Below are 24,947 nucleotides of genomic sequence, written 5' to 3'. Positions count from 1 at the left end.
CTTTTTCTTTGGGATGGTTTTAGTTGCTACCTCTTGTACAATGTTGCCAACCTCTGTCCATAGATCTTCAGGCACTCTGTCTATCAGATCTAATTCCTTAAATCTATTTGTCACCTCTACTGTATATTCATCAGGGATATGATTTAGGTCATACCTAAGTGGCCTAGTGCTTTTCCCTACTTTCTTCAATTTAAGCCTAAATTTTGCAACCAGAAGCTCATGATCTGAGCCACAGTCAGCTCCTGGTCTAGTTTTTACTGACTGCATGGAGCTTCTCCATCTTTGGCTGCAGAGCACATAGTCAATCTGATTTCTGTGTTGACCATCTGGTGATGTTCATGTGTAGAGTCGTCTCTTGGGTTGTTGGAAAAGAGTGTTTGCATCGTATTCTCTTGACAAAATCTCTTGACCAGCCTGTGCCCTGCTTCATTTTGTACTCCAAGGCCAAACTTGCCTGTTATTTCGGTTATCTTTTGGCTTCCTACTTTAGCATTCCAATCCCCCATGATGATAAGGAGTTAATTCTAGACGGTGTTGTAGGCCTTCATAGAACCAGTCAACTTCAGCCTCTTCAGCACCAGTGGTTGGGGCATAGACTTCAACTACTGTGATGTTGAATGGTTTGCCTTGGATTCGAACTGAGATAATGCTGTCATTTTGGAGATTGTATCCCAATACTGCTTTTCCTACCCTTTTATTGACTATGAAGGCTACTCCATTTCTTCTGAGGGATTCTTGCCCGCAGTAGTATACCTGAGGGTCATCTGAATTAAATTCACCCATTCCTGTCCATTTTAGTTCACTGATTCCTAAAATGTTCAGTCTTGTCATCTCTTGTTTGACCACGTCCAGCTTGCCTTGATTCATGGATCTTACATTCTAGGTTCCTATGGAGTATAGATCTTTGCAGCATCGGACTCTCCTTTCACCACCAGATACATCGGCAACTGAGTGTCCTTTCGGCTTTGACCCAGTCACTTCTTTCTGGCACTACTAGTACTAGCCCTCTACTCTTCCCCAGTAGCATATTGGACACCTTCCGACCTGAGGGGCTCATCTTCCGGCATCATATCTCTTTGCCTGTTGATACTGTCCATGGGGTTTTCATGGCAAAGATACTGGAGTGGGTTGCCATTTCCTTCTCCAGTGGATCACGTTTTGTCAGAGCTCTCTGCTATGACCTATCCGTCTTGGGTGACCCTGCACGGCATAGCTCATAGCTTCATTGAGCTATACAAGCCCCTTCGTCATGACAAGGCAGTGATCCATGAAGGAGGAGCAAATTTTAGTCCTCCAAATATTTTGGACTACAGCTTTCATCAGCCTAGCTAGCATAGCCAATGATAAGGAATGATGGGAATTGTAGGCCACTAAATTCCTATCCTTGCCATAGACCATTCACCCTAGGTTTGCCATAGAGCAGTAGCAATATTATGGAATAAGCTTTCACAGAGCTAACAGACTGGCATTGCCTTCTAATTAAATTCATACTGTCTGAACCATGCCTACGGATGCATTACCAGTAGTATCTCAAACTCTGAAGAATCTATGGATCTCAAGCTGATGTGCTGTTGGTATCTTTACCACATGAATCTGCAATTTACTTGAATTCAGCTTTTCTGTGCCTCTTCTTGACTCTGCTACCATATAGACAGCCTTTATGACTCTTCCCTGCAAGGCCCACTGAGTACTTCTAAAGACTGAAGGACCTTAGCTCTTGCAGACAAGTGACCCTTCTGGAAGAAAGTGGAGTAGAAGGGTAATTACAGTCAGACAGGGCATGCAATTTCTGGGCTTCATTTATGTGCCATCATGAAGCAGAAACTCCTACTGGAATCACAACTGGTGCTTTTCTTTCATCTATCAGCAATATTTAGTTATACGTACATGTCTCTGTAGGAGATAAATATCATTGCTATTCCTTAGTGTTGATGGTGTTGAATTCTTAAGTGCTAAATTTCACCAGTGATGATGTACCTGTAAAATGTCATTCACATCTCCAGTGTAATAATATATAATGAATATCTCATACCTGCATAATAGAGATATTAGACACACTAATGTGTATAATTTGTGCTTGAATGACATGTCTTTACAGGAGGTCCTTCTGAAGGAAAACTGATTCCAGGAGATCAAATCATAATGATTAATGATGAGCCTGTCAACACTGCTCCAAGGGAGAGAGTCATCGACCTTGTCAGGTAATTCTTTTGGTTGGCTTGTTGTTTTATTTAAAGCCCAAGGCTACCCCAGCCTTCTGCAACTCGGTTTCCTCTGTATGTGGTACACCACAACTACCATCAGCCCCAGCCAGTATGATCTATTGCTGTGGTTGTTGGGAGATGGAATCCAAAAGCTCTGGATGTTGTTAATTGTTGTTGTTTATGTTCACACACACAAACACACAGATACAGGCTGTCCTGGAGTGAAGATTATTGCTATAACTACAATTGTGCATCCTATGATTATATGATGATATGGTTATCACTGTTGTTGTTGTTCCTCCAACTCTGTTTGGATGGAAACAATACACTTCTGCATATGCTTGATGTGTGGATAGCAATACAGAGAAATGGTGAAAGGGCAACACCAAAACATTATGTAGTTATGAGAAGGTAAAGCAAAATATACAGTCATCTAGCTTTTTATAAAAATGCATTTCTTCCCTCCTCTGTACCCTTTGTGACAAGCAGGTATTTTTTACAAGTTAAGAGGCTGATTGTGGCAGACCTGAAAAGCTGGAAGCTGTCACCTTGAACAAAATACTGGAGGAAAAAACTGACAGGTGACAAGAACAAAATTAATGATTAGTTATATATTCGCCTGTAGCAGAATCGCCTTAGCAGAGACCGAAGGCATGGCAATTGGAAACTTGCAGAAGTAGCTTCAAGGAATTCCCATTCTATTTTGCCACTCTATCCATAAGAGCTAGAAATGTGTGATTTTTCAAATGAAAACAGAGATTCTCAGAGAATTATCTCCTAGGCACCAGATTCTTCTTACGCTACAAATATAATGGATGCAGGGAATATATGAAGTCTTGCATGTTCCTACATAAATCATTCAGGGGCTGATTGTATCTCTTTTAAGCAAGCCTTAGTCATGTGTTTTCATAACTAATTCCGTCCTGTCCTTTGGTACTAATTTAGCCAGGCAATTGTAAACAGATCTTGTAAGTGGTGTTGAATTCTTGGGGGAATACTCTGATGGCGATATACTTATTGTTTAACCCTACCCTTTCTTCTCCATGTATGTCTGCCACTGGGACTTTAACCACAGTTGTCTTTTCTTTAATGAGTTTCAGCGAGCTGTATTAGAGTTACATAATACTTCATTCTGCATAAAGAGCTTACTATCATCTCAAGGGGGACATCTGGAATGATTAGAAAAAAGTACTGTACAATCATTACCTCATGGCAACAAGTAATTCATGGTGTCAACATGGCAAGGCTATGCAGCAACAAAACCAGGATCAAAGCTTGTGAAAGTGTCCATCCAACAGGCAGGTGGGCTTACTGATATACATTAGTATATCACTGAGGCCTAAATGTGCAGCCATGTTGGGAGCACTTTGGAAATAGAATGTGGACTTTGTGGTGCAGCCAGACACCTTCCATCATGCCTAGATACAACTTGAGCTGAACACCCTCCTCTTTCCAGCTGCAAATAGCCATCTCTGGGTTAGCAGAGAGAGAGAAAGTTAAAGCCAAAGAGCTTCCAACATCTATTCTCACAGCTACAGCTGTACTATCCCTTCTTCCACTAGCAGGGCATCACAGGAAAAGGGAAAAACCCACCTCAGTATGTGGAGCAACCTTTTTGTAGGAAATGCACTGCTGCCAGAATGTGAAGTTAAAGGACTATAGACTAGTACATTATGTAATAGTACATTATGTATGCAATAAGGAACTGTGCTTCATCCACATATCTCATTTTGCTGGGCTTTTACTAGGCTTCTTCTATGTAGGTCATGCTTAATTAGACCTTTTGAAACCCATTTGCTTAGGTGATATTATAGCATAGGCTGCATCAGCGATGCACAAACAGTCATTATTTCAGGTGTTCTTTAATGTTTTACTCCGGCATTTTCTGATGAGCTTCTCTCCCCCACGCCCCCTGCTTCAAACTTTTACAGACAAGGAAAATAACTCTAAAGCCATTTTGCAAAAACAAACACAAAAAACAGGGACCTTGGTTGTATAAGCATTTTTAAAAGAGGTTGTGCTGAGGGAGAAATAAAAAAAAATTCTTAATGAGCAAAGTTAATGAACCTTAGAAGAATTTGTTTATCAAAAAAGCTTATTTTTTCAGTATTATTAAAATGCAGAAGGCGAGTGGCTAACATACATGCCAAACAGCTGAGGCCTGTTGAAGGAACCGGCTGTGTTCTAATGCAGCAGCTGCTGGTGAAAGTTTTATTATGCCGGTGGTGCATATTCTGCTGACTTAAAACTAATCACTGTATACTTTGGAACTAGTGCCCATGCAGGGGAATTTTCTTCATAAATCAGACTTCTGCATTCATTCAAATGTCCATTCTGAGCATGCTGGAAAGCAAACAATACAAAATAAAAACCATTTTATAGGGGCATTTTGGTCACCTGTTCAGTCCTCAGAATGAAATATATTTCTGTTTAAAATGATGATAACAGCGCTTGTCCCATTTTGCGTTTTAAAATGTAAGAGCTGTTTTCCGTACTATATTTTTTAACTCAGAGGAATTGTTCTCCTCTGCTTTTCAAGCACGCCCTTTCCTGATTCCCAGTCCCTGAAAATGCTTTTCATGTCGAATGTACCCATCATGCCCTGCATGTGTCTCTGGTTCAGCTCCACTTTTAAAAACCATTTATTCATTCTAAATATTTTTAGCCACCCGTTTCATTCAAATGATCTTCCCATAATACATCTCACAACAAAGCAAAATGTAATTATGGAAACATCTTTACAGAATACGCAGCCAGTGAAGCAGCACACCAAAAACTGGGCCCACTTTAAGTTTCAAATTCATAAAACCTTGTACAGCCTGGCTTTACGGGCCTTTCCCAACAAAGGAGCCCACTCACCAAGTTGTCCATTCTATCCTTACATCAGGTCAGGATATCGAGCAACTAAAGGACTTGAAATTCTTCTTCTATTCCCCATGGTTCCTCAGTGACAGAACTTGATTCCCAAATAGATTTATTTTTAATATGTTAAATTTCCTTTACACAGAAATCACTCAGCTATGTCCAACAGATAACATACAACAATAACATAAAACATGTATAATATTTTAGCATAAAATAAAATTATGCTAAATCATTAAGATATTTAAAAACAAATAACAGTGATTAAAGGATCAGGAAAAAAGTGTCTTAACACCTTCTATAAAAGCTGCAAGAATGGGGACCAGTTGTAATGAAGAAGAGACTTTCTGTAGTCTGGAAGATACAGTATGCAGGGGAAAGCCCTTTCAGATGACCCTGACAAATGAGCCTCTCTGACGGTGTCCCCAAAAGGTCCCCTGCAGATCCAGTTATGTTCATAGATATCCAGGTCTTAAGCCATTTAGGACTTTGAATAATTGGAAATGGTGTTGATCCTTAAATATTAGGGTAATATGTTCTTGACCCCATGCACTGGTTAACAAGTTTTGGTTCATTTTGCACCCAATGAACCTCTAGGATGTTCTTCAAGGCTAGCCCTATGCAGAGTATATTGCAATAGCCTAGATGTGGCTTGACTTAAGGTATGGATATCTTCTGCAAATCAGATTGTCTCAGAAGATGTTGCAGCTGACCCACTGAATATAAAGCCACCACCTGAATATCCAGGAATAACACAGTATCAAGGAGCACCTCCTAGCTTTGAATAAGATCTTCCATGGCGAGTTCAGCCACTTCCTAAACAAGTTGAATCTCAATACCCGAAACAGACTTTCTGCTGCCCCAATTGCACCTCTTAACCACCTTTCTGGACTTAATAGCAGCTCATCAGCTCTCCTGCATCAAGCCCATTATGGGGCCCAGACAATATTCAAGGGTAAATATCATTTCCTTGGTGTTAATGACAAAAAAAGCATCAATATAACAATAGTGTATCATTCCAAAACACTATTTTACCTCTTCTATTGTCTTCATATGTTAAATGTATAGGGGACAAGATAAGCTCCTGTGAAGCACCACAGGCCAAAGTAAAGTAGCGGTATCCCAGAACCATTCTGGGGCCAACACTATAGAAAGGTTTGGTGCCCCCAAGTCCCAGCTCTGGTAGGTGTTCCAGAAAGATAACAGGATCAATAATATTAAAAGCCCTCTAGAGTCCAGGAGAACTAATAAACTACATTCCTTCTCTCTAGTTCCTGACATAGGTCATGCTGGCTAATGGGTGTGGTAGAAATTTAATAAATTGAATAAATATAATTAAAAATAAATAGGTCACCTTTCAAGGTGACTGAACCAATCTCTGTTCCATATCCTAGCTGAAAACCCAGTTGCAGCAGGTTCAGATAATCTGCTTTAACATCCAGATGTATCTGGAGTTTTTAGGCTACCACCTTCTTTATCACCTTGGCCAAAAATTGTACATTTGAAACTGACCTATACTTTAAGAAAGGTCTTATCACTGTTTCCTTGAAGCAAGACAGAACAATACCTCCTAAAAGGAGATATTAATAACCTCTCTTAGGCATGGCATAAGAGCTAGTTTGGTTGCTTTACTCATCCAGGTGGGATGGGAACTCAGTAAGCAGGTGGTAGCCCTCATCAATCCAGATACCCAGCCCCTATCTTGAGCTCAACAAGCTGAAAAGACACTAACTGGAAAAGCATTTGCCAAAGTCACATCTCAGTCAAATTAGGTAATGTTGTCCTTATTAAAGTTCAGACAGTATTTATTTATTTTGCTAGGATTTGTTGTACTGATGGTGAGACTTGAAGTTGTATTCCTGGGCAGGGATCAGCATGTGGAATTCTTAGAGGCTCAATAAGGGTGAAAGGGGGAGCCATGAGAGTTAGAACAGTAAGACAAGAGAGTTGGAAGTTAAGGAGGACAGGAGGCTGATACCTTTGTGTCTGCTTATTGTATTATTTTACTTGACTTTGGAACAATGTGAACTGTTGCTTAACAAGAAAATATTTTTCTTATTTTCATAAATTGTCTTATATTTATAAATTGCTCACCTTCCTGGTATACTATTTTCAGTCATGAATGAAAGGATTGGTGCTATTACTCTTGCACCTTTTCTCATTTTCAGTCTGAAAAACAGGAAAAATACCTTCTTCTGTCACTGCTTGAACAAACAGCTTTGACAAGGTCTATTGCCTTGTTCGGTGAGCTCCAACCTTTGAAAGACAGACATGGCTGCACTTTTAGTGATGGAGCAAACGTATCTCCCCTGAGCTGTGGTATTTCTCACCTCCTCTTCAAAGCTCTACTCTGAAATATTCATACATAGACACACAAACTAAAAGGATGTTCTCTGTATCTGTAATGAAAGCCTTTTCATGAACTCTAGGGACAGTCCCGCTGTGCACTTAACAGAATGTACATGCACGTTTTCCTTGTCACTCGCTCTTCCTGCTTGAAAGTTACAGCTTTGAGAAATGGACAGTCTCTTCTTATGAGATGTAATAGTCCCGAAAAGTCGGTGTTCGATTAGCATCAGTGAAACTGGCAGGTTTTGGATTAGAGGAAAGGCCTTTACTCCAGTGTAGGTCTGTATAGCCAGTCCATTCAGACATGCAGCAATGGATGGGAGCCTGTACCAGTAGTTCCTTTTCCTTTGCCAGATCCTGAGTCTCTTTCCTTAGTTGCTTTACTAATGAAGCAGTTAGAACTTAAAGCAAAAGAAGCAGTAAAATATGTGGCTTAAAAAGTAGAGGCTTTCCAAGTACTAAGTGGATATTACCAGTGTGTGAATAAACATTATAGGAAGACCTCGACAGTTATAGGTGGGCTATAAAAACATGTATAAATAAATAAATAAATAAATATTAATTAATTCCTGGCTCCTTAGTCATTACTTTCTCTTTTCAGTGAGAGGCAGTTGCCCAAGACAAAGACTGACTCCAGGATTATGCATAGAATATCATTTTGGGATATTGCAGGGCTTGGATGTTTGATATTAAGCATGGGAAACTTGCTACCCATACAAGGATCTCTTTCCAGGAAGAATTTGTGGCAGGTGAAAGATAACCCCAGGTGGGGCTAGCCTTTCACAAAATAACTGGTTTCTTGTTGGCGAAGTTTGAATCCTGGCTATTCACTGGAAAAGCTAGAGATAAATAGCATATTTGAGGCAGACACACATTCATTCCAGAGGCAGCAGGTGCAGGCAAGTAGTTTTGACCAAGAGAAGCAAGAGTCACATCCCAAGGGCACAAGCCAAAGGGCCAGAGACAAGTGAGGCCATCAACTTGCATGGGCATACCGCAAGCTTCTTCTCAAGCTTTTTTGTTTTTTTACTAGAAGTGCCACCAACCAGAGACAGATACAATATAGTGACTTAAGGGTTAGAGCAGGATACAAAATAATAGCTCAAAGGAAGAACCAGCTGCCTGTTGTACCTCATGAGCCATGTATTGGGAGGCTGGAAGCATATGAAATGGATGTACAGTTTTTATTTTCAGTGATGGGCTTTCATTGGCTGCTTTGTAGGGCTGCATGAATGGGCAAGGCTGGTGATGAGTGGACAGGACAAACTCTCACACTCATTCACAAAAAGGCATTCTCCCTCGCTCCCCCTCTCTATCTCTCTCTCCCTCTCTCACACACACACATATGCACACACCAGTGATGCTGGTCAGGACCCCTCATGCATGAGAAAATAGGCTTTAACCTTTCCCTCATCAAAGTTTCTGATCAAAAACACTATTTTTGTTCTGTTAAAGAAACAGCAGTGCTGCCTGCAGATATCAATGGGAGGGAGAAGGTTAAAGTTCCCTAGCTTTAGGCAAATAGCAATCTTTTCTCTGCCACCCAATCGATGGCTGACCAGCTGTCCTGCAGAAACAAGGCAATAGAATTTTGCAGTGATGCACAGGTAGGAGCTGAAGGCTGTGGGTTGCGCTCATCCAATGTTCAAGTACAAATCAATAGCTGAGACACAGTTAAGAACAATCGGAAACTGCAACAGCCTGATTTAGCCATGGGGCAAGAAAAGCCTGCTTTTGGGAGTCAAAGCTCCTTGCTGGTACACAAATGTATTCCAACATTTACTATTAAATCCAAGTCGAACGGCTCCCCCCCATGCAATGCAGACAGGCAGATCACATTTCAAAAAGCAGCAGCCAAGCCAAAAGGAAGTCAGGCCTGACAAAGAAGCAGTACTCTTGTCTTACAAGCTGCTCGGCCGTACAGAGGCAAAATTTATATTAGAATCCATTGACTACCCAGATCACCTGAATGCACTAATAAACTGCAGCTCCACTTTCTGGCTATTATCTGGGTGGAACATTGGAACAGCAAAGGTAAAGGGCAATAGCCTAGGAATGCTGGACACATCCAGAATGCATTCAGATGAGTGTGGACCTTCAGATTCCACAGAGAACTGACTTTTCCAAGTCATAGGGATCCCATGCATCATTTTCTTTTTGAAGAGAGTTGTATAAGTTCACATTGTCACAAATGCACTTGTACAAGTATGCATTAAACAGGAACAACATTTTTGTACATCCTGTATATCTCATTTATCATACATAACACAATCCAAGCCGATCAATCAGTAGATGGAATGAAGGACACCTAAGAATCTGCAAATTGCTGATGGATTAGATTTGACAAGTTTCTACATCCCTAGAGCATGGGGTATAAGCAGACTCCCTCCTGCAAGATCTCCTGGAGTTCCTTGGAGTATCATTCCTACTATTTCATCATTTGAACGTTGGGTGTGTAGGTTTTCTGGGGAAAATGAAAAGGCCTCTCTAATACTTAATTGCATGTTCAAAGATACTTTACCATTTTACAATATTTGGCAAAATATTTTCATTAGAAGCATGGCATAACTGAGAATATTTTGAACATGATGTCTTTCAGACCAATTGAGAGAAGGGGAGTGTCATGATTAATTTAAGTCCCATTTATTTCATTGGGTCTTTTCTAAGTATGACAAAAGTTGGATTTAATTCTTAGTTTTCATGAACAGTTGAAGAATCTGGAGTGTGTATTTAATTTTTATGGTGAATTTATTTGACACTAATTATACTTGTTGCTGAACAGAAAAAGATGCAAATCATGCTGAATAACTGCTATTTGTTTTTACTGCACTGAATTGTTTGAGCATTCTTAAGTATCTATAGGTAGTAGAGCAACCATAGATACCTTGACATGTGTGTAATTTCCTTAACTAAGGTAGGACTTGCATGTTTATAAGTATTGGGCAAAGGAAGGTATCTGAGGCAAGAAACTGGCATAAATGCTGTTCTTTCATTCTTTTATTCTTTCATTATTTTAATAATAATGTGATTTCCTTAAATAGCAAAGTACTTGAAAGGTCAAGTATATTTGGATGCAAATGATAGTAGGCATGATGTTCCTAAATACTGCTAGTTGCGCACTGTATATGCAAGATATAATCAGAAGTGCCTCTTCAGTGAGGAATATATTTAGATTTGGTATATGCCAAGATATCATATACAGTGTCTGCCTCATGATACTATGTTGACTTCTTGTGTAATCACTTCATAGTATGCAGTGGTTTCACTAAACAGCTGGAGTTTCTTTAGCATTGTAAGTATTCATATTATGTATCAAAACTAAGCATAACTTACAGTAAGCTATCCTACTGGACTTAGTCCTGGGAGTAGATAGGATACCAATAGAACTATTCCAAGTTTTAGAGACTGAATTAGTCCAAAGCCTAATAATAATATGCCAGCAAATATGGAAAACTAAACAATGTTCCACAGACCAATATACATTCCAATATTCAGGCAAAGAAGGCAAAGAAAAAGAGTTCAGCAACCATTAGACCATTGCAATAATTTCACATGCAAGAAAAGTGATCTTCAAGGTATTGCAACAAAGAATTTTATCCTCTATGGTGTGAGAAATGCCCATTGTTCAAGCTGAAATCTGAAAGAAAGAAGCATATTTCAATTATACGTTGGCTACTGGATTACACCAAAGAATATCAGAGTAAGATCAGTCTATGTTTTATATAATGGAGTAAAGCTTTTGACTGTGTGGATCACAAGAAACTATCGATAATCCTGAAAGAAATGGGTGTGCTTCAGGCACTTGATTGTCCTGATATGTAGCATGTATCATGGAGAAGAAGCTACTCTTAGGAAGGAATATTTATTTATTAAAGCTTTTCTGTTCCGTCCCCTACAAATGTCTTGGGACAGCTTACAATAAATAAGTAGAATAAAACAAACCCCACAGCATCCGACCATTAGTGTACTAAAATCCCAGTTAAAATCAATTAAATATTTAAATAGAAGGAAAATTAAAAGGGTATTGCCTGATGCCAAAAAGAATATAACATTGGTGCCAGGTAAACCCTCTGGGGAGGGTATTCCATAGTCGGGGCACCACTGCAGAGATGGCCCTCCTCTGGGTACCCTCCCTCCTAATCTCCTTTAAGGAGGGCTCCCAGAGCAGGACCTCCACCTAAGATCTCAAGGGGCAGGAGGGCACAGAGAAGAAGACGCTCCTTCAGGTATCCTGGAATATAGGGAAACAAAATGGTTTCTATCAGGCAAAACTGCCAGAACAAGGTGTATTTTATCCCCCTGTCTCTCCAGTCTGAATGCAGAAGATAGAATAGAATAAGGAAAGTTGGGTTTGGATCAAATGAAGGTTGGAAGACACAACCGTAATTAAGATATGCAAATTATACCATATTTCTGGCAGAAAGCAGCAATGAACTGAAATAACTTCTGGTTAAAGTGCAAGAAGAAAATGCAGAAACACAATTGCAGCTAGACATTAAAGGAAACAAATGTCATGACTACATATGAATTGCACAACCTTAATGCACACAATGAAGAAACTGAAACTGCAAAATATTTTGTATACCATGGCTCAGTCATCCATTCAAAGAGAGACTGCAGCAAAGAATTAGAAGAAGAGTGAGATTTGAAAAAAGAAGCAATGAAGAAACTAGAAAAGATCACCGAGTGAATGGACACTGGAGAAAGAGGCCAGGATAATGCACATTATTGTATTCCCAGTCACTATGCATGAATGTGAAATCTGGACAGTGAAAAAAGCTGTTGATTCATTTGGAACATGGTGGTTGAGGAGAACTTTGCAATTATCCTGGACCAACAGAAAGATGAACATGTAGGTCCTAGGTCAAGTCAATCCGATACTTCCATTAAAAGCAAAAATAACACAACTGAAGCTATCATATTTGAGAATATTATGAGAAGGCAAGAGTCAGTGGAGAAGAAAATTGCACTAGGGGAAGTCAAGGTAGAAGAAGAAAGGAAAGACTAAATATGAGCGAGACTAAATATGAGATGGTTTAAAGAGAGCCACAGTCTTGAAATAACAAGTGCTGAGCACGGCTGTGAAGGACAGGACATTTATTCACAGGGTTGCCATAAGTCAGAAATGACTTGACAACACATAGCAACAACAAATATAAACAGTGAGTGAAATGGAATATTTAGAAGCAGGTTAGACTTTTGTCCTTAAAAGATACAGTCTGTAGCATATCAAACAGAAATGCAAAGAGGGATTTAAAACCAAAATCTCAGATCAAAATCTTTATTCTCTTGTCAGAGATTGTTTATAATTACTATGCATCTATGCCAGTTATTCATAATGTATTACCAAAATCTTCCAGCTGCTTAAAGACAATTGTGCAGCAAATGTTCAGTATCCTACTTTATCAGAAATATGTCAACTAGGAACTGTAACATTCCTGGGATTAACACAGAGGATCATTTTAAAAACAAGATGAGAAATCATTTAAATCATTTAAAATGAGAAATCATTTTAAAAACAAGAAAACACAAGAATTAGAGGACCATACCTCTTGTCCTCACAGAACCCAGATCACTTTTCACAAGATGATACATCTGTCTTCACAAGGGTAATGTTATTGTTTTAAGATGTTTTAATCCATAATGGCAATGTTACTAAATAAACTTAGAATACTTTGAACTATGTTGTTGTTTTTAACAACAACTAGAAAGTAGTTTATTTGTTCATACTCTTAAATCAAATGTAAAAAATGTAATGTTTTCCTTTCAAAACCTGTTGCCACTTTCTTCTGTTCTGTAGGTCCCCTTTATTTTTTCCATAATATGTAATGTTCACTTGTGTCCTCATTTGGGCATATACATTGTTCACAACTCTTCTTCCATTTCCTAACCTTATCATCTGAAACACATTTTGCTCCTTTTTTTCGGCCAAGAAAGTTGCATCTAGGAAAGTTTCAGTCAAAAGTCAGTACAATACAATATTGTACTTATTAACAACATACAGCATCCATAGGTCTTTCAGCATAATTTTGTACACTTTGAGTGACTGGAAATACGAGCTTGCATGGCATGACAGAGCTGCCCAGTACAGAGACTCAATCATTTCTGCTGCCAAACACATTGGCTAATACTCACTGGCATTTCATATACACTCTCTTTAATAGAACAAATGCTTTTGACAGTAACTATTTAAACATTGCCTTTAATGCTGCAAATAAACATGACCTGGGATGTATAGTCTCCTGCCAACCCGTTTTAGTCCTCTCATCTCTGTAATATTTACAAGAAGGAATATGTGATTGGATTGATGGTACGTATCATGTTTAGCATTTCCCCGGCCCTTAAATGCAGCCTTCCAATTCACTGAGTGTGGGGAGTGAGTGAGAAAGAAATTCCGAATTCAGTTGCATCATGCCAGACGGTCATCTTTTTGGATGTTGCTGAGATGACACTGGGCAGCACTGGGGAAGCACTGGCTATTTAGGACACTGCTTAGGGTCTAAGTGCTCTATCTCAGCTGGCTTGTGGATTTGGGGCAGTATCCAGTACAGCACTAGCACTAATATAAATTATATTTGCCAGTGTCATCTCTAGCCCAATGCCGGTAGAACTTCACATCAGCACTAGCGCTGACATGGACGTTTGGCCTGAGCTGGCTCTCTCTTCAAAATAAAATGAGCAGCCAAACAGTTCCTAGTAGCAATGGAATTCTCTCTGTGGTAGCGTGTATAGTTGAGATGCTGAGTTTTTGAGATTCCCCCTTCAGTTGACCTTTAAGTCATCAAAGAAATGATCCTACCTTCCCTTATGCTGACCTTCATACTTCAGTGGAGCTGCAGGGAAGCATAAAACTTTGAAAAATCCTGAGCAAACCATTAGAAGATTTCTGGAAAATTTAACAGCTGAACAACTTGCTCATTATTTCTAAATGAGTACCTTCTTTCCTAATTTTGCAACACTCTCTCCCTCTCTGGTTGAATATAATAAAGTGGATATCAAATGGAACTTCATATGATGAGCTTTGATCAAAGGACAGACATTTTAAAGATCCAGATTGAAAAAGGTTTCTGGAGTAACAGAATGGAAGATTACATAAGCACTCCATTTTGCCTTTTAATATAATCCTAAATGTACAAAGGATACAATCAACTAAGCTATAAATGTGCACTCATACAAATATCTGTCTGTTTCTGTTTCTTTTACACTGTGAAAGCCTTCTTTCGCTCCAGTGCAAAAAACAGACTGGCTTGTACAATCAAAATAGCCCTCTGTGCTTTATTTACAGCATGTTGGGTTCTGGTGCATGTCAGGCAATGTTTGCATATTCAGTGCCCAGCCATGGATGAAACCACCCTCGTATGACCCATGATCAGTTGCTGAGCTATACAAAGAGTCTTTAACCTTCACCCAACCCCTGCTGCCTAGGCCTGCATGACACAGCAAGATGCAACTAGGCACTGAATATGCAGAAGGGCTGCTGGCACACACCACAGCCCACCGTGGCTTAAAGAAACCATGATAGGATGTTTAATCATGCAAGCTGGTCCATTGAGTTGACCAGCTCCTATCTGAATAGCCTGGGTGGAGAGGACAGACTGTTGTACTGAATTATTGCATGAAAGAAGAACAGGAAGTTCAGCTGCACATGCATATTCAGATGGAAAATCTTGCTACCCTTGCAACATTTCCTTCATAGCTCAGGATCTCAGTGAGCCCGCTTTGCTCTCCAAAATGATCAGATAAACCCTATCATGCATCTCTGTCTCCAATAGTTTTGTGGCAAGAGAAAATAACCTCTGCCTCGGCTTCCCTGAGTCAGAGAGCAAACTATCCTTTTCAGATGAGGTTTTGTTGTTTGTTGTCTAAATTGTATATTATTTAATTGAAGTTGTGGGACATCTTAGTGAGAGAGTAATTTGACATACCAAAAAGCATGATGGTAAATATTTTAATTAACAAATATATCTTTGATAATTAACAAATTATCCACTAACAATAATTTACTCTGTATAAAGCCATTAGTTGGTTCATCTCAGTTCAGCACCATTGGCAATAATTTTATGTATTTATTTAAATTGTATAAAATCCATCCATTAGCATAATATTCTCTGGGTGATCATTACAATAAAATATCAATAATATTAGTAAAATAATACAATTCAGTGATGTAATAAACAGACAAAATAAAACACTATATATATGAGCAAACCATTTAGAATTAATAAATTAAATTAAAATTAAAACCACTACTATCATATAAATAGTTTAAGCAGTGCCACAGGTACATCAAAAAAGGATTTTTTTTTTTGTCCGGTGCCTAAAACTCAATAAAATAGGCACATGACAGATCTCCAATGGCAATAGTTTCATAATTGGAGTGCTTTTAGAATTAGAGCCGCAATTAGAATCCAGTTTATGGTGAAACATATGAAGGATGAAAGTATACTGAGATAAGATGCAGACAGTTCTATTAGGTTCTATTAGGTTAACACTGATCTGGCCACATTTTATCATCCTTTTTAAATCTGTATCCTTTAAAGCATCATGTGTCCTTGGCAGGCAAAATAATTTGATTTGTTTAATCGAACATTGAATTGCAGAGCTCGGTTCTCAAATGAAGCATTTTTTGCCCTCACATAATCATCATCAGCACGTCAGAATCAATAACACTGGTGATCAAAGTCACTGGTCTTAGACATTCTTTTAATAGACCTGCAATTTAGCTGTTACGGTAAAATCATTTCACTAACATTTATAAGATGCATTTTATTAAAATAATAAAGAGGAGGGAAAGAAAATCTCTTAACACTATATAACATTTTCCACAATGGACTAATGGACTATAATGAACTTCACAGATTAATAGAAGTGTAAGAATATGCACACTAAATCAGACAAAAAGCCCACCTAGCCATTCATGGTGGCCACCAAATGTTCTCAGAAATAGAAGATTCCAATGGTAGTTTTAGAAGAAAAAAAGTAAAATGGATAGGCAAGCCATAGATTAATCAGTAAGTGTTGTGCACTGGCACTATGGCAAGTGCCAGAATGCACTTGAACAGATTATAGCTTTGATGGGGATTCAGCCTCAGAGAGTGAAGATGATCTTGTTGTGGATTCTTGACAAGCTGGAATACCAGATCAAGGTCAGGGAATGTCTGGGAAGCAAGGAGAGAAGTCACTAGTCCAAGGCTATGGGGGTGATGGCCAACTGGTCCATGGGAATGGGGAGATAGCACAACGGGATTGGTCCAACAAGCTCCCCAGTCTAATAGTTCCAGAGGAGGATCAGGAGGATGAAGAGGAGAAGTCAGGGGCTGGGCAGGGCTTACAGCAGGTCTTGAGCAGTCTGTCTGACATAGAGATACCTCCCCTTGAGGAGTTGATGCCAGTTGGTAGGAGGCAGCACAGGCAGGAAATTCAGCTAACGGAAACGGGAAGAGCACAGGGGGCTAGGTGTCACAGTACCCTGCCTGCTGAGGTGCTTAGGTGAAAGGGGTTTAAAGGACACAAGAGACTGAGATATGCTAGAGAAAGCTCAACACTTTGGGTAAATTCAGAGATATGGAACTAGACATTCTTGTGGAAAAACAACTCGGGAGTAGTGTCTTTACTCTAGAGGAGAGTCGCACCTCACAACAGATTCACTAGTCTTTACATGTAAATAAATATCAAATGTCCTTTAATTATGAGTCAGACTAAATATCTCTTTGACTATATTCTTTCCAGTGGCAATGCCCAGGTAGCAGTCAGTATCTGTCCTTCAAAAAGAGATTAAATATGTCCCTTATGGCTGGAAATTTGTTCTTGCAATTTCCTTCTTGCCAATCTATATTGTCCTAAACTGTACAAAGTGATTGGATTTCACATAGTAGCAGTTAGAATAAGATGGAACAAATAAAATAAAACTGCTGTTCAGTTAGGATTAGAGTTAGGATTTAAAATATTCAGTTAAAATATGTTTGGGACAGGTAGTCGTTTTCTGGGTGCCTTAATGATACTGAATGAATGACCACAACTAATAAAATAGAGCTTTTAAATGCACTGCAGTATGATACCGAAGCAAAAATGGTTTCCTGCTTGAAAGTGTGTTACTTTTTCCATACATTTTGTTGTGCCTATTAGATGCCTTAGGCTCAACATATTAATGGTGATAGCAGATGCAAGCATCACTCATGCTTCTGATTTGCTGATAAAAATGTAACATATACAGCAGCAGCAGCAATTTATTGGCCAGTAACATATACTGTACTAATATATGGCTCCAATACATGTGTTCCAGAAGTTTCAATAGACAAAACTGGCCATGAGTAGGATCTGAGTGTCAATGTTTGTAATGTGAGGGTTTTTTAAAGTGATTTAGAAAAGTAATTCTTGCATTTTCTTTCCTGTTAATTTATAATTTCACTGTTAACATTGAAGCTCATATAGAACAACTCACTCAGAAAGGGCAAGAAATCCATCAAGCTGGATGAAGAGAATGGAAAATTGTGACCATTTCTAGTAAAGGAAGGAAGAGGTATATTTGATGTTGAACTTGTGTTTGGTTGTTGAGCACCATTTGTCATTGTAGCCTCCCAAACCTGTTCTCCTCAGTTGCTTTGAGTTCAACTCTCTCTCTTTTTTTAAATAAGTTTTATTAGAAATTATAATCCTAAAAAACAAAAAGAATACTACAAACAACATCCATCATCAAAAACATTGAGCCTGCTGGGCCAGCCCCCACACCCTTCTCTTTCCCTTCATGATAAAAACATATTTAAAATCTAGGCAAAGTCCCATTTCTCTAGCCAATAATAAAAAGAGTCCCAAGTTTGATAGAAGTCAGTATCTTCCTTCTCCTTCAATGATAAAGTCAGTCTATCCATTTCTACACAGTCCAGGATCTTTTTCAGAATCAGTTCATCAGTGGGTAGTTTCTCACTTTTCCAGTGTTGAGCAAATGCAATCCTTGCTGCAGTGATTACATGTAAAATCAAATACATTTCTTGTTTACTAATGTCCTCCAGTATAATGCCTAACAAAAAAACTTCAGGTTTAAAAGCTAAGGATTTTTGTAACATTTCCTCAAGCCATTTATGTATTTTAATCCAATACTTCTTCACATTATCGCAAGTCCACCACATATGATAAAAAGTACCCAATTTATGTTTACATTTCCAACATCTATTTGACATATTTGGAAACATCTTAGCTAATCTATTTGGCAACAGATACCATCTATAAAACATTTTATACAAGTTTTCTTTATACGAAGTTCCTAATGTTACCTTGTTATTTCTCTCCCACAGCTTTTGCCACTTTTATAATTCGATATTATATCCAAAATTTTGTGCCCACGTTATCATAGTTTCCTTAAACTGTTCGTCTTCCATTTTCCTATCAAGTAAGAAGTCGTATAATCTTTTAATCATTTTCTCATCTGATTTAAGCATCACTTGATCAAATGCTGTTAGGTCCTTATAAAAACCCCACACTTTACAACCTTTAGCATATCTCGATTGTATCTGCACCTTATGCCACCAAGAGTTATTAGATCCCTGTTCTTGCATTTCTTGATTCAATTTCAGTCCTCCATCCTTATCCAAAATGTCATCATATCTTATAATCCCTTCAAAATGCAATGCATTTGGATATATAAAAGCTTCCATGGGTGAAAGCCATCTTGGTAATTTATTATACAATTTTATCTTTAACTTTTCCCACACCAACGTTAATGATTTTCTAATATAGTGACTTAAAAAAGAACCATTTGACTTAGCCTTCTCATACCACATATAAGTGTGCCAGCCCATTTGCAAAACATGCCTTTCAAGATACAAAATTCTCTTATTTCTTAAAGTTATCCATTCTTTAAGCCATGTTAAAACAGAAGCTTGATAATACAACATCCAATCAGGGAGAACAAAACCCCCATTCTCTTTAGCTTCCTGAAGTATTTTTAATTTAATCCTTGGTTTCTTCTTTCTCCATATAAATCTTGAAATTTGAAAATTTAAATCATCAAAAAAAATTCTATCAATTTTTATAGGAATAATTTGAAATAAAAACAAAAGCTTTGGTAATATATTCATTTTAACAAGTGCTATTCTTCCCAGCAAAGATAATTGCAAATTAGCCCATTTTTCCAGATAATTCTTAATATCCTTCAATAGTTTATCATAATTGTACCTTCTTCCAGGGTAGTACACTTAGCTGTAAGATAAATTCCCAAATACTTAACCTTTTTGACAATCTGCAAATCTACTTGTTCCTGCAGAGTTTTTCTCTGGTCTTGTGTAAAATTTTTTACTAACAGTTTCGTCTTTTCTCTATTTATTTTCATCCCAGTAACCTCGCCATATTCTTCAATTCTTTGTAGGAGTTTAGGCATTGTTGCAAAGGGTTTCTCTGTTATGAAAACCAGGTCATCTGCAAATGCTTGCAATTTGTAGCTTTCATCTCTAATTCTGGTACCTTTAATGTCCGCATCATCCCTGATATTTCTGTTCAACACTTCTAAAAGTATAAACAACAGAGGTGATAATGGGCATCCTTGTCTTGTACCCTTTTGTATCTCTATAATTTATGTAAATTCTCCATTAATTATAATCCTAGCCAACTGCTTTTGATAAATGCTTGATACCACATTAATAAACTTTTCACCAAACTTCATTTGTGCCATCTGTTGCTTCATAAATTGCCAGTTGACATTATCAAAGGCTTTCTGTGCATCCATAAATAATAAAGCCATTGGTTTTTCCGTCTGTATCTCCTAGAGTATTATGAGATATCCTAAAGATAGTGAGTTCAACTCTCATAAGCCCCAACTAGCATGGCCAGTGGCAAATAGGGGAAGTTTTTATTCAGAAATATCTGGGGAGACCAGGTTTGAGAAAGCTGATTCAATATATCTGTATTTATTACCAGCACATAACCTTATTTGCCCTTAACTTCCTGGTTCTTTCTTACGTACAAATCCATACACAGATGCTGACAGTATTCTGATTGCTATTAAACTGATCGACCAAGTGCAACATTTTTGTTCCATGTGGAAAGCTGGTTTGTACACAGTAGCAGTTGCCCTGTGATTACACTTTATGGCAGACTTTCCTTTGATAGAAAGATTACTAAATAGCCCATTGTGGCTGGCTGATGTTTACTTAAGGAGATCTAATGACTGATAGAGAGCTGGCAATTTCTGTCTCCTCTCAGAATGAAAGAGATGTCTTAGACACAGTGATCTTTCACTGCTCGCCCACCCCAACTAAGCATATCCATGAGACAACTGCAGTATTGCTGTTTAGAGATGGGGAGAGGTACAGAAGGACAGCGGAACTATGTTAGATGTTAACAATCCTTTTCTGTAGATTCTCTTCAGGGTAGCAGCCTTGCCCCTTTGTAGGAGTACCTGCTGTTTACCTCCACTTATGTTTTAAGTATAAAGCATAAGTATAAATAAAGCAAATATTAGAAACATGCCTTAAGTTTCCAAGTGTTCATCCAAAGGAAAACAAATCTTCAGCACATGAAGCTAGAGCTGTCCTAAATTAGTGCCTGACCGTCACACTGTATGAAGGCTAATAAATGGAAGCTCAGTCCAGATAAGTCTGAGATGCTGTTAAGTAGGTGTTTCCTCTGACCAGATGAAGGATTTCCAGATGTGGTCTCATTCCCCCTGATAGAACACATTCACAGTCCTGCTGGAGCCATTTGTATCACTTGAATCGCAGTAGCTCGCCCTCAGCTGGCATAGGGCTTCTACAAGCTTTAGCTGGTATCACAGCTGTGCTGTTATCTGGACAAGAACAGCCCAGTTTCAGCAATCAATCTAACCTCCAGGTTAGATTACTGCAATGCACTCTCCATGAAGCTGTCCTTGAGGACTGTTCAGAAGATGCATCTCATGCCAACTGCAGCAGCCGGACAATAACTGGGACCAGATAGATTTAAAATGTAATATCAGTTCTGTCCCATTTTCATTGGCTGCCTGTGTGCTTCTGAGCTTGGTTCCAGGTGTCAGCTTCTAACCTATAAAGCCCTACATGGCTTGGGACTGAAAGATCTGACAGAGTGCTCCCCTTGACCTGAATCTACTTGGACAGTGTTATTAACATCTGAAGCTTTATTCCAGGTTCCTTCTTAGAGGCCTGTTCAGTGGTGGTGTTACAAATTGCTGTGCCCCACTTAGCTTCAGCTCCTGGGTGTATAGAAATGAAATGAAATGATGTATTGGTATTATCAAGTCATCCTTGAAATCTTGTTCCCTCCCCACAAATTTTCATTCTTTCCCATTGAAGCGTATCTTACTCCTCTACTTTATTTTCATTATATTCCTGTCTCATAGGTAAGCCACTCATGAGAACATTACATTCTCATGTAGTGGTGGATAGAAAATCTCCAGGTGAAGTTCAGCTTCCAGCAGTCCTGACCATAGGCCACATTGGCAGGGGCTTTTGGAAGCTGAAACGCAAACATCTGGAAATCTGCATTCTGCTCCCTGCTCTACTTGTGTACCTCAGTGGTGCCTCCTGGTAGGTGGGGTTCAATTATCCTACTCCACTGTTGTCTCAAGTCCTAAATCAGAAAATTATCCGGGGTCTTTATTTTATGGTTCATTTACTTGCAAAGGAGGAAGAAGTCTTGAAGATGTTCTCTTCAAGACCTCTTTCTTCTGTACTAAATGAACTGAAAGTAGGAGGCCTGCCACTACAAGTTCACAGACAAAGTCAATGACAAATTCCATATTAAATTGTCCATGCTTCATGTAGCCTGAGACAGATAATGCTTGGTAATACTTCTTTGACCTTTGTAATGTTCCGTAACGTGATCCTTCTGTCCACCTTTATGTCCAACATTTCTTGCAAGTTAATTACCTACACAAAATGCATAGGACTGCCAAATATACTTGTAGTCACAGTGGAATGCCTTACAAATGTCAAGTGAAAGACCCATAATCCTTTTCTAATTCTCATGCAGTTTCTTGTAAATCCAGTGTTAATTCTTGTGAAATAAAGCAAATCTGGTTATTGATGTCTGAATTCTTTGTTAGCTAGACAAAGCTGGTATTAACTGTAGCTATTATTGGATATGCTAGATGTCTGTTTCTTTTGTTGAACCTCAAACTTACCTTTGTTCAGGAATAGACCAAATGTGTGACATACTGTATATCTAGGGAGTTCATGAAAATATCAGCCAAGGGAGTTTTGGTTTCTTGGCTTCTGGTGCTGAAACAAATAGTGGTTATGATAATGTATTAAATATCTTTGTTGAATGATTTGAAATATTAACTAAGTAATGGCTGAAATATATTTCTCAGACCTCAGTCAATTTGTAAAATTTGGTGCAAGAGGAAAATTCAGCTGTTCAGCATCATATAATGAATCCTTATTGGTTTAAAAAGTGTAGATTGTAATATTGGTTGCCTAACTATTAATACGGTGGGTTCATGTCTAGCAGATATCCAAGTTTGTGCCAGCCAGCCCTGCAACAGCCTGCTTTTGAATTCAGTGCTCTATCCACTGTGGTATGAAATGTTGATGAAAACCTCTTACAATTGCCTGATACTTCAAGAACTTTTACTTGCTCCAGGTAAAGCATTTAGCAAGATGCTGCCAGATCAGATGGGCTACTGCAGAAAAAGTGCCCTACAAGCCACATGGAAATAAGGTGTTCCACATTCCTAAAGGTGCAGTTGTTCCACATAAAGCTAGACAGCAACAAAGAAAGCAACAAAATTATTTCATCCCTTCATGCACATGATCTCCACTGTACCACTGCCATACCCTTGAAGTCCATGTGTTTTATTCTAACGTGTCACTTCATAAATCTCCCTTTTTGGTGGTCAGTGTTCACAAACATGTATCCTAAATTATGTTCTTTTTCTCTTTATTCTTTCTATACCTTCACAGGAGCAAATGTTCACCTCCTTTCCCGTTCCATTAGAGTTGAAAAGGAGTGGGGAAGATAGGTGTCTTCCTGTGCAGAAACAGGAAACAGGGAAAGCACCATGTTCCTTAAGGAACAGCTGTGACTTCAATGGCTTCCTGACATACTACTGATTTTCTCAGACTTGTAACAGGCTGAACAGCATGTAGGAATCAATAGAATTTGAAGACAAGCAGCATAAGTTGCAAAGGCAGAACTACTTACCAGAAATCCATTGTTGCTTCTGTGGGATTACTCATTAATAAATGCAGGGGGAGGGAATTGTGATCATTTAAGCTAATGCTGTAGTGGTGATTTATTTTGTTTTTCCCACTGTGCAGCCCAAGCATACAAATTAATTGCACTTCACTCAACCAGGCAATAAATCTCAGGAACAACAATTAATTGCATTGGAAATTAGGGGAGCCAACAGAAAATCAAGTTCATCACAATCAAGTGGCAACTAAGCTTTCTCCAACTGATGAAAAGAAAAACAGCCTGTGAATGTAATAAAACAAATATTGGTTTTGAGTAAGGTTAGATGGCAAAAGCCCATGCTTTTATCAGTGTGTTTCTGAGACAATTGGTAATATAAAACACCTTTGAAACAGGTCCTTGGCAGGAGCCTTGTTTACTTCAGCACAGGCTTTTCAATGAATGACTAGGTTCAAAAGACATGGCATGACTATCTCAGACAGAGTGCCTGTGGCCACCGCCCTGAATATTCAGCTCCTGACCATGGTGGCTGCATGGTGGAAATCCAACCAACAGGGATCCATCCATCCAATTTATAGCCTTCCTTCTACCAAAATTAGCGCTCAAGGCATGTAAACAACACACAACAGGACCTCTTGTGTAAACAGCCCATCTGTGTCCTATTGTGCTGTTTGTATGCTAGCAATTTATTGTTCAGAAAGCTATCAATATCTTTAAATCAATTATAAATAGATAAAATGGCTGCACTTTTCCAAAAAATATTCTAAGAAGAATTCTAAAAGATTTGAAGGACTGGAAAGTTAAATTTGTCATTTTCCCAGGGCAGCCACACAGTTGATTTGACAAGCTTGTTTTGTGCAAGATCTACACTGGAGCCCTTTCCATTTATGAGGGACCAGAATAATAGTATGTGTCTAAAACAAACCTATCACATTTGGGGCACATGCTGATGAATGCAGCATAGCTGAAAATGTGAGATTGAGTCACACAGAAATGCAGTTATGGGTCTGCCACGGCATTAGAAAATAAATATGGAGCATCAAAATACCTTCTTTTCCTCTTTAGCAGACTATCTTATCTGCAGTAAGAAAAAAGTGGTGGGAGAATAAGGGAAAGTTACATAGGAGAGCCCCTCAAATTCTGAAATCTCTTTCGCCTCGCACTAAAAGTCTGTGAATGAGACAGGGTGATTTCACAATAAAGACTTATCTTTCAATACCTGAAATCAATCTTCTGGATATGCTGCCCTATGAAATACCAAGAAGTACTTCTGGCATGCGACTGTTTAGGACTCAAGTTGCTACCTGTGTATTAATTATTACCCCTTTACCCATTTAAGTCTACTTATTTGTCATACTTTTCCTGTTTCCTTGTTCCTGTACTGGACACAATATGATGTTATGATATTGA

At 38.6% G+C, this 24,947-nt stretch overlaps 1 protein-coding gene across 1 annotated transcript in view; it reads left to right on the top strand.

Annotated features, from left to right (window-relative positions):
• Positions 1-24,947, top strand: part of FRMPD4 (FERM and PDZ domain containing 4) — a 349,502-nt gene that overhangs the window by 280,669 nt on the left and 43,886 nt on the right. Inside the window, exon 4 of the mRNA XM_044449615.1 lies at positions 2,099-2,201. Within this exon, the coding sequence (XP_044305550.1) occupies positions 2,099-2,201 (103 nt within the window). The remainder of the gene's footprint in view (positions 1-2,098; positions 2,202-24,947) is intronic.

Source organism: Varanus komodoensis, unplaced genomic scaffold (genome assembly GCF_004798865.1).
Source record: "Varanus komodoensis strain SLA01 unplaced genomic scaffold, ASM479886v1 scaffold1, whole genome shotgun sequence".
Lineage (NCBI taxonomy): Eukaryota > Metazoa > Chordata > Lepidosauria > Squamata > Varanidae > Varanus > Varanus komodoensis.
The sequence above is the reverse complement of the archived record's forward strand: the minus strand, read 5'-3'. Positions and strand labels throughout refer to the sequence as shown.